We start from the raw sequence: 11,669 nt of genomic DNA, 5'->3' as shown, positions 1-11,669 counted from the left end.
CTGCAGATCGGAGAGAAGGCTCAAAATGTGCTTCGTGTCTTGGATAAACGACGGGAGATTGCGAACAAGGGGCCCTAAAAAAAGGTCTACGTACTCTGCTAATCTTTCAGTTGGCCCTCCTATACCGGATATAATAGGTCTGCTGGGAAGGAAGGGGAGGTTTTTGTGTACCTTTGGCAGGGTATAAAGCTAAGGGTAAGAGGGTTTGAAGATTTTCAGATAGAGATATTCATCCTCATTTAGTAAACCCTCCTCTTTCCATGTGAGAAGGAATCTGTTGATAACAGTAGTTAGTGAAGCAATGGGGTTGTGACCTAGCGGTTCATAGCATGTAGTGTCTTGTAGTTGACCCTGTATTTCTTCATAGTAGTCTTTCTTGTTCATGACAACAATGTTGCCCCCCTTGTCCGCTTCTCTAATGATTATGTCTTGGTCTTTGGTGAGGGTATTCAGCGCTGCCCGTTCCCCAGGTGTTAAATTGTCTTTGTATCTAAAGGTTCGTTGGTTTTTCACGTTGTCCAGTTTGTCTATATCTTCCAGTACTCTTTTGTGGAAATTGTCTATTGAATTCCCTCCTGGTAGGGTGGGGATCCATTTAGATTTTGATTTGAGCCCACTTACAATACTAAAATCAGACTCAATATTGAGTTCCTCTAGTAGTTTTTCCATATCGTAAGGAGTTTGTTCTTGGTCAGTTAAAGACAGAAGAAGTTGAGTGGTTTGAATATCGTTAATTGTTAACACACCAGGTTCAAACTGAGTCGGAATGTTTGTAGAAGTTTTCTTAGAAGTATCACAATTTGAAAAATGCTTTTTTAATTTCAAATTTCGCACAAATTTAAACAGATCAATTTTTAACTTGCATGTGTCAGTGTGAGCGTAAGGGTTAAAGTTCAAACCTTTGCTGAGCAGGGAGATCATGGTTGGGGATAATGATTTAGATGATAGATTGATTACTTGTACTTCCCCATCCTCATTGTCAACTATTTCTGGTTGTTCCCAGACCTGAGTTTCCTCCTGTAGTCTTCTACGTTTCCCCCTCGTGCCCCTGCGGGTTTTGGATCTTGGATGCGGTTGCCTCTCCTGATCCGTTGTATCTCGCATAAAAAAGGTGTGGTTTCACTATCTGTTCTGTTGGCATCATCTTCACTTACACTGAATGTGCTAAGAAATGTAGTGCTCGAAGAGGCCGAGCTAGCCTCAGTTTCGTTAGGTTTGTCTTTTCTTTTTTGTATTGGTTTCTTAATCATATAGCCATATTTTTTGTCATAGGTAAATATTCTGCCCTCAGTGTAATCAGCCTCGTCTCTTTTTAACTGTCTTGCTTTGCGGCTTTTGATCTCGTTCTGATGCTTCAATAGGACTTCATCTAATATGGTGTAGTTCTTTATCGTGGATTCAGGACGATTCAGATCTTTTATCTCCTGTTCTAAAGTGGCAATTTCGGCTTGAAGTTTGGTCAATTTGCGATCCGAACTCTAAATGAGAATGTCCATGAGGGTGTAGGAGTTGGTAGTGAGAGCCTCTTCCCATTTCCCTAGAAGATCACTATCTAAATCGTCATAGGTGGGGAAGATCTGTGCCCTTAGACCTCTGGGTATGCGTCTAAGTCTTGCATATTGTTTCAAGGTGGTGCCATCCCACTATTTTGAGTTTTCCTGTTTTTTCAATTTTTCAAGTCTTAGGAATTTATCCCTGAGACCTTCCTGCTTAGTGACACTAGGCGTACCTCTAGTAGTTGCTCTGTGTGTTGACATACCTTTAGCAAGGTTGTCGAAAAGCTCTTCAGCAGCTTTGTCTCGATTCATGATGAGGATGCAAATGCCTATCCTCAATTCTAGTTATGCAGTACTGCGCGGCGGCAGCCCTCCTCAATGACAGTATACAACAACAAAGAACAGGGTTTTAGGTAGAGGGAAATACTGGGCGCACTGCTCAACGGTAATGCGCAGGAGATATGTTGTTAGGCAGAAGGTGCATGCAGGTGAGGGGCAAATCCCTGTAACTCCTCAGAAATGTGTTTTGAGGACACACCGAATACAATGAAAGCAAAACCTGCTGCACACTAAATATAAAGTATCAGAAAAACAGATGTCTCAATGGACATAAAAGTTCAAATTTTCATAGGCGAAGAAGGGGACCACCAGTGTTTCGGCTCCTCTTTTATTGTTCATAGAAAGCCAGCCGACACGTGTTTCGTCTCAAGAAAAACACACTATTTCCGCGACTCCTCAGGGCTGGGAAGGATACAAAGTCAGGGATGGAGTACATGGCAGTTTGACAATGAAATAAGGTTTATATGGTGACTGTATATGGTGCAAAAGTGAAAGTGGGTTAATTGTGAAATGGTACACAGTAACACAGTAGTGGATGCACACAAACACCAACCCTAGTACCGGTGTGATCGTCGTCATAGTTGGTGCAGGAGAGGAAGTGGGTGGGCGGTGGGTATAAATGTGTGGTATCTTCAACAATTATTAAATTCACATCTTAATAAAACATTTTTAAAGTGACGCAAAGAGGGGTTGGTCATCAAGGCATGCGTGTCCTAAAAGCAAGTAAAGGTCATAATGTAGGGGAAATAGATGGTAAAGGTGGAGTGGAAACAAGTCCATGGGATTTGACTGGGAGTGTGCATCCTACCTGTAGGTTATGAATATCAAACCACAGGTCTGTAATGTCACAAAAGGGGAAGGAAACAGAAGAGAAAAGGAACATAAGGCTGAGTTCTACAGGGGGTAGTTGGAGAAATTACACAAATAGACCAATGCGCCCAAATTGGGAGCATGGTAATGGCGGCATAAGTCTAAAAGAGGGAATCTCACCGCAGTGCCGGTGATAATTCCGACCCGGCTCCGCTCGAGACCGGGTTTAGGTATTCGTCAGGTTACGTGTTGCGTATTTCGGAAGTACTGTTCTCCAGCGGGTATGTGGAGATACTGTAAAGAAAAATCAACCGTGTAAGGTTCTAATCAGGTGGAGTTCAAGGTTAACATTCTTTTTTTCTCTAGATCCTCATAACCCCAAAAAGTGGGTTGTTGTGTGACTCATCTTGGATCTATGGTATTGCTAAATAAAAAAATCTTCAGGGTGAGTTACTCAGGACTGTGTCTTTGTCCACATGTGTCAAGCGCGGGCAGAGTGGAGAATTCTAAGAAACATGTATCCCTGAAGCGGTAATCAATATGCCAGGTCGTAGTCCACGTAGAATATGAGTATAAAAGAAGAAGGGGGGTAATTCTCTACTCTGCCCGCGCTTCACACATGTGGACAAAGACACAGTCCTGAGTAACTCACCTGAAGATTTTTTAATTTAGCAATACCATAGATCCAAGGTGAGTTTCCTCCTGTAGTCTTCTACGTTTCCCCTTCGTGCCCCTGCGGGTTTTGGATCTTGGATGCGGTTGCCTCTCCTGATCCGTTGTATCAAGCCGAAATTGCCACTTTAGAACAGGAGATAAAAGATCTGAATCGTCCTGAATCCATGATAAAGAGCTACACCATATTAGATGAAGTCCTATTGAAGCATCAGAACGAGATCAAAAGCCGCAAAGCAAGACAGTTAAAAAGAGACGAGGCTGATTACACTGAGGGCAGAATATTTACCTATGACAAAAAATATGACTATATGATTAAGAAACCAATACAAAAAAGAAAAGACAAACCTAACGAAACTGAGGCTAGCTCGGCCTCTTCGAGCACTACATCTCTTAGCACAGTCAGTGTAAGTGAAGATGATGCCAACAGAACAGATAGTAAAACCACACCTTTTTTATGCGAGATACAACGGATCAGGAGAGGCAACCGCATCCAAGATCCAAAACCCGCAGGGGCAGGAGGGGGAAATGTAGAAGACTACAGGAGGAAACTCAGGTCTGGGAACAACCAGAAATAGTTGACAATGAGGATGGGGAAGTACAAGTAATCAATCTATCATCTAGAACATTATCCCCAACCATGATCTCCCTGCTCAGCAAAAGTTTGAACTTTAACCCTTACGCTCAAACTGACACATGCAAGTTAAAAATTGATCTGTTTAAATTTGTGCGAAATTTGAAATTTAAAAAGCATTTTTCAAATCGTGATACTTCTAATAAAACTTCTACAAACATTCCGACTCAGTTTGAACCTGGTGTGTTAACAATTAACGATATTCAAACCACTCAGCTTCTTCTGTCTTTAACTGACCAAGAACAAACTCCTTACGATATGGAAAAACTACTAGAGGAACTCAATATTGAGTCTGATTTTAGTATTGTAAGTGGGCTCAAATCAAAATCTAAATGGATCCCCACCCTACCAGGAGGGAATTCAATAGACAATTTCCACAAAAGAGTACTGGAAGATATAGACAAACTGGACAACGTGAAAAACCAACGAACGTTTATATACAAAGACAATTTAACATCTGGGGAACGGGCAGCGCTGAATACCCTCACCAAAGACCAAGACATTATCATTAGAGAAGCGGACAAGGGGGCAACATTGTTGTCATGAACAAGAAAGACTACTATGAAGAAATACTAGGTCAACTACAAGACACTACATGCTATGAACCGCTAGATCACAACCCCATTGCTTCACTAACTACTGTTATCAACAGATTCCTTCTCACATGGAAAGAGGAGGGTTTACTAAATGAGGATGAATATCTCTATCTGAAAATCTTCAAACCCTCTTACCCTTGGCTTTATACCCTGCCAAAGGTACACAAAAACCTCCCCTTCCCTTCCGGCAGACCTATTATATCCGGTATAGGGGGGCCAACTGAAAGATCAGCAGAGTACGTAGACCTTTTTTTAGGGCCCCTTGTTCGCAATCTCCCGTCGTTTATCCAAGACAAGAAGCACATTTTGAGCCTTCTCTCCGATCTGCAGTGGCAACCAGGCAATATTCTAGCAACCATGGATGTGGTGGCCTTATATACTAGCATCAAACCTGAGTTAGGATTGGATACAGTAACTAAGGTCCTACAAAACCGACCAGCCTCTATGTGGCAACACACTAACATGCTGGCCTCCATGATGGAACTCATTCTTAAAAACAATGTATTCATGTTCAACAACTCATGGTACAAACAGATAAAGGTGTAGCCATGGGCTCTAAATTTTCCCCTTCTTTCGCAAATTTGTTCATGGGTGCACTCGGAAAAGACCTGATTTGGGGGACGAAAGGTGCGACATTTGTAGATTCAATAGTATTTTGGGGAAGATACATAGACGATTGCTTTTTAATCTGGTCTGGTACGCATGACCATTTAATGGACTTTCACAAACATTTGAATCAAAATACATGGGACATGAGTTTCACCATTGTAACTAGTTCAGACAAAGTAGAATTCCTCGATCTGGAAATATATATTTCCGACAATAAACTAAACAGCAGACTCTTTAGAAAGAGCACCGCCTGCAATGCAATCCTACATGCAGACAGTGCCCATCCACCACACCAGATCAACACCATTCCCTATGGTGAATTCTTAAGAGCACGCAGAAACTGTAGCAATGACAAAGACTTTAATCTCAACTTGAGGGAAATGCAAACACGTTTCAAGAAAAGAGGTTACTCAGATGAATTACTACACAAAGCCACCACTCAAGTTAAGAAAATTACAAGAGCAGACACACTCAAGAGTAGACACATAAGCACAGAAACCAACTCCTCAAAAATCCGAATGATCACTGACTTCAACAGCCAACACAGATCACTTCGTAGAAGCTTCACTAAGCATTGGAGCATTTTAAGAGCTGATAAAAGCATCCAAGAATATATAGGAGAACACCCACAAATCACTTACAGAAGAGGTAGGACACTGCGAAATAGGCTCAGTCCTACTATTCCTCGAGACATAACAACTAACATTTGGCTAACAGCAAGAAACACAGGTTTCTTTAAATGTGGATTCCTCTCCATGTGCCGTTGGGCCAAACACAAGACAAAAGAATTTCACGACACAAAAGGAGCTAAATTCATTATCAAGACAAACATCAACTGCACTACACGTTTTGTAGTATACATTATTGAATGTGTCTGTAAGAAAATATATGTGGGCAGCACCATCCGCCCCCTGAAAGACAGAATAGCGGAACACATCCGAGCTATTCAAAAACAAGATCCCAGATATCCAGTGGCATTGCATGCGGCTGCGTGCTTTGACCAGAGTCTGGACAAAAGAGTATCCTTTTACGGGATAGACACAATACCACCAGGGATAAGAGGTGGCAATAGGGAACTGAGACTCAGACGGTTAGAAGCTATGTGGATTCTCCGTCTCCGGAGGGTAGACCACGGCTTGAACTTTGATCATGAGATGCAATATTTTCTAGGTGAATAATTAATACGTCTTCTGTTCAGGTCCCCTTTCCCTCAACCTGAGTGTAACTGAGCATTACTCACCTCTGAGAATTGCAGAATATACAAATGTATATGTCATTGCTACACTGAGATACCAGTAAGACATTGAGAAGTCCTTATCCAGAGGTAACTTAACTTATGAGGACTCGATAAGAGACTCACATGAGGCAATGCATAATGCATATATTGTACATGTTTTGATAAGAAAAATCTTCAGATCCTCATACATTCGCCTCACTTGGCATTGTCTGTCCACAATGAATGAACCATCATCTGCCATAAGTTCTTTAATGATGTTTGCTGTAAATCATGATATGCTCTATGGCAATAATGCTGTCATAATGTTGAAGAATTAATATATGCTCAATAGGAATAATGTTGTGATAATGTTGTAACTTTTAGCCTGTATGATCATTCAGATACACAATCAGAGACCTTTTTTGCTTGATCCCCTTTTTCTCTGTTCCATATTTAATCTAATCTCACATTACTTTGCATGCAATGACAATTATAGATATCTCACAAAGTCTGTGCATCCCCTCGCCGCTTTCACACTAAGTTTCATTTTTCCGTAACTTGTCTTCCAAGTCCAAGTTACTGAGTACCTTCGGTAAAACACGGCCAAAGTTTACGCTCTAGACTCTCTAATCCGGGTCCTTCACTAGGTCTATTTATATCACTTCCGGGTTATCTGACACGTGACCGCACCCGGAACCAAACCGTGAGCAACACCGCTGTTGGCGTTCTCCCGCACTACGGGTAAGTTAACGCTGCCGAGCATAATCGTTTTCTTGACAAGATAGAGGGAAATAAGCATTCAATATAGGTGGTAAGATACTTTCGTACTATTTAGGAAGTGGCATGGGTCATGCACGCTTTTCCGACCAGGCTCATCTACGGTACACTACTGTTGGCGTTTTTCTTCCCGCACTACGGGTAAGAAACCCCCTTTTAAGTACTACTCCTTTCGCACTACATAGACTAAGTAATACGGAGTTATTCTCAGTTAAACGCCCTACTAAGAAGAGACAGATCAAGGATCATTCCAGCCCTACCGATCACGATCGCATGCATATGCATAGATTTGAATTGGGCTAATAGCAAGAGACGCCAACCACCAACGACCTGGCTCTCTTCTAGTATATTCCTTAAATTAAGATCTTTAACTGCACTAGTATACTTTTTGAAATACCGGACATTACAAGTGATTGTATATGTTTACATATCTATTACATAGAGATGAGAAGAAACAATAGCCGCTAGAATTACATTCCGGCTTGTTCTTTTTTTTCACCCCTTCTTCTTTTATACTTATATTCTATGTGGACTACGACCTGGCATATTGATTACCGCTTCAGGGATACATGTTTCTTAGAATTCTTCACTCTGCCCGCGCTTCACACATGTGGACAAAGACACAGTCCTGAGTAAATCACCCTGAAGATTTTTTAATTTAGCAATACCATAGATCCAAGGTGAGTCACACAACAACCCACTTTTTGGGGTTATGAGGATCTAGAGAAAAAAAGAATGTTAACCTTGAACTCCACCTGATTAGAACCTTACACGGTTGATGTTTCTTTACAGTATCTCCACATACCCGCTGGAGAACAGTACTTCCGAAATACGCAACACATAACCTGTCGAATACCAAAACCCGGTCTCGAGCGGAGCCGGGTCAGAATTATCACCGGCACTGCGGTGAGATTCCCTCTTTTAGACTTATGCCGCCATTACCATGCTCCCAATTTGGGCGCATTGGTCTATTTGTGTAATTTCTCCAACTACCCCCCGTAGAACTCAGCCTTATGTTCCTTTTCTCTTCTGTTTCCTTCCCCTTTTGTAACATTACAGACCTGTGGTTTGATATTCATAACCTACAGGTAGGATGCACACTCCCAGTCAAATCCCATGGACTTGTTTCCACTCCACCTTTACCATCTATTTCCCCTACATTATGACTTTACTTGCTTTTAGGACACGCATGCCTTGATGACCAACCCCTCTTTGCGTCACTTTAATAATGTTTTATTAAGATGTGAATTTAATAATTGTTGAAGATACCACACATTTATACCCACCGCCGACCCACTTCCTCTCCTGCACCAACTATGACGACAATCACACCGGTACTAGGGTTGGTGTTTGTGTGCATCCACTACTGTGTTACTGTGTACCATTTCACAATTCAGCCAACCAGAAATTGCCAGTCCCAAAAGTTGGTAGCTGGTACTGTCCAAGTCGAACACTTCGAGCAACCCAGCAGGCAATTATCTCATCAAGGTGGCCGTTAATTTGTGTGTATCTGCCCTACGCTCAGGAACGATCTGACACACATGCTGAGATCTTACAAATCGTTTAGAGTTTTTTGGAAGCGGCTAAAAACCGGGGCTGTTCCCATCTTCCTTTTAATTAGTAAGGTCTGGCTTGTCTATCCTGTGCTGAGGAGCTGGGTAGCGCTTTGAAACCTTTCTGGTAGCATGCTCTTTATAAGTCAATTTATTTTACATTTAACATAACAATTATTACCATGGAGCAGGGTGACCCTCGACCCTGCTCCAGGGACGGGTCACTCCCCTTCCGCCTCAGCACCACCTGTGAGTGCTCTCCCCTGCTGCTGATGTCCTGACTGGGGTTTGAGCCTGTGCCCAGATCAACCGTGGTCTGTCTCCCGTTTTGGTATTATTGTTTGACTGTTGCATTTTCTGCTCTGTTCCTTCCCTTACTCCCCTCCGTAGCTGCACCCTCGCCCACCCACCCCCCACTCTCGCCTTCTGTGCCCAGCTGTTCCCGCCACTCCCATACGGCCACACCCCCCTCGCCGACCAGCTCCCACCTCCCAGCTGCTCCACCCTCAGACCTCGCCTCTTATGACGACCACCGCCAAGACGTGCAGTGGACGCGCGCAGCGGGCGCGCCGATTGCGCACCAAAGGCGCACCAAAGGCAAGCCCGTCAGCGCCCGTCCGTGCCTGGACCGCGCCCTGCGCCAGAACCCCTGGACCCCGGGGCCGCCAAAACACCGGACTGCACTACAACCCCAGCACCCTCCACGCCCTCAACCCAGGACGCATGCACTGCTGCTACTGGGCCACCCTGAAGTGCACCCAAGGATCCTTCACCTGCTGGAATTACAGCTTCACCAGCATCCGGCCCGCCAAACCATCATCCAGAGAACGCAATCACCTCCGATGCATCCTCCTCAACATCCGCTCGGCTTGCAAGCATGCCATCGAACTCTGGGACCTCCTCGACTCTACCGCCCCGACGTCTCCCTCCTGACGGAGACCTGGCTGAACACCACCTCAGGACCAGACATCGCTATAGCCATCCCAGAAGGCTACAAGATCTCCCGCAGAGACCGCACTAACGGAATGAGAGGGGGAATCGCCATCATCTACAAGAACACCCTCAGAGTCTCGATAAACACCGACAACACCCTCACCACCGCTGAGCACATGCACAGATCCACACCGACGCCCAACACCACCCTCAGAGGAACACTCGTATATAGACCACCCAGACCCCGACCACAGTTCAGTGACACCATCACCGACCTCCTCAGCACCCACGACCTCGCCTCCATGGACTTCATCCACCTGGGGGACCTGAATTTCCACCTCGAGGACAACAACGATGCCAACTCCACCGCCCTAATCGACAACCTCGACAACCTCGGACTCAAACAGCTCGTGACGACTCCCACGGCGCCGCTGGACACACACTGGACCCCATCTTCTCCTCAAGTCCCCACATCTCCTTCAACCACACAACTGAACCCCACTGGAACGACCACAGATGCATCCACTTCACCTTTAGGAAACCCACCACACACCACCGCACCCAACAGATTCCACGCCGCTGCTGGGGCAAGGTCACTGAGCACCAACTGACCACCACCCTCACCTTGAGACAACCCGCCGACACCACCGCCGCCAACACCGCCGCCATCAACCTCAAACAGTGGATCAACGATTGTGCCGACACCCTCGCCCCACTCAGAACACCTGCCGCCAGCCACACCAACAAGAAATCCACATGGTTTACCGAAGACCTCCGGACCTCCAAGCGCGCCTGCCGGAACCTGGAGAAGAGCTGGCTCCACGACCAAACACCTGACAGCTACACAGCCCACAAGAGCTCCACCCACAGACACCACTAACTCATCAGGGCCGCCAAGAGGACTGCCTTCAAGGACCGCCTAGACAGCAACACACACAACAGCAAAGAGCTCTTCAACATCGTGAAAGAACTCTCCAACCCCAGCTCCAACACCAACGATGTTCTCCCATCGCAAGACCTGTGTAACTCACTGGCTACCTTCTTTCACCGCAAGGTCACCGACATCCACGACAGCTTCAACACTGCCACCACCGCCTCCGCCGCCGAGTCCAACACCCATGCAACCACCACCCGCACCAACCGCCTGACCGCCTGGTCCAACGTCAACGACGAAGGCACCACCGTGACCATGAACTCCATCCACTCTGGATCCCCTTTTGACCCATGCCCACACCATGTTTTCAACAAAGCCAGCACAGCCATCGCACCCCATCTCCGGAAAACAATCAACATCTCCTTCAAGACAGCAACCTTCCCGGAGAGCTGGAAGCACGAAGAGATCAACGCCCTACTGAAGAAACCCAAGGCGGACCCCAAGGACCTCAAGAACTTCCGGGCCATCTCCCTGCTCTCTTTCCTAGCGAAAGTCAAGGAGAAGATCGTCAACAGCCAGCTGATCCGCTACCTCGAAGAGAACAATATCCTGGACTCCTCCCAATCCGGCTTCTGCAGCAACCACAACACCGAGACCACCCTCATTGCCTCCACAGATGACATCAGGATCCTCATGGACAAAGGATAAACAGCCGCCCTCATCCTTCTGGACTTATCAGCCGCCTTCGACACAGTCTGCCACTGCACCCTAACAGCACGCCTCCACGACGCCGGAATCCAAGAGAAGGCCCTGGCCTGGACCACATCCTTCCTCTCCTGCAGATCCCAGAGCATCCGCCTCCTACCCTTCCGCTCCCAGACCACGGAGATCATCTGCGGCATTCCACAAGGATCATCCCTCAGCCCGACACTGTTTAATATCTACATGGCACCACTCGCCCACGTCGCCGGAGAGCACAGCCTCAACATCATCTCCTACGCCAACGACACACAGCTGATCATCTCCCTTACTGAAGACCCCCACACCGCCAAAACCAACCTCACAGAGGAATGTAGGCCGTCTCCGAATGGATGAAGGAGAGCAGACTGAAGATGAATTCAGACAAGACGGCTCCACCCCCTCAGCCTGGGACGACTCCT

General features: G+C 45.8%; 1 protein-coding gene across 1 annotated transcript in view; it reads left to right on the top strand.

Moving 5' to 3' along the window:
* The first annotated feature begins 4,493 nt into the window (after positions 1 to 4,493).
* The window catches only part of LOC144751998 (vomeronasal type-2 receptor 26-like), a 41,576-nt gene continuing 34,400 nt past the window's right edge, over positions 4,494 to 11,669 (top strand). Inside the window, exon 1 of the mRNA XM_078639957.1 lies at positions 4,494 to 4,706. Within this exon, the coding sequence (XP_078496083.1) occupies positions 4,494 to 4,706 (213 nt within the window). The remainder of the gene's footprint in view (positions 4,707 to 11,669) is intronic.

This window comes from Lissotriton helveticus, chromosome 4_2 (assembly GCF_964261635.1).
Source record: "Lissotriton helveticus chromosome 4_2, aLisHel1.1, whole genome shotgun sequence".
Taxonomy (NCBI): Eukaryota; Metazoa; Chordata; class Amphibia; order Caudata; family Salamandridae; genus Lissotriton; species Lissotriton helveticus.
This window is presented reverse-complemented; position numbering and strand designations above follow the sequence as displayed.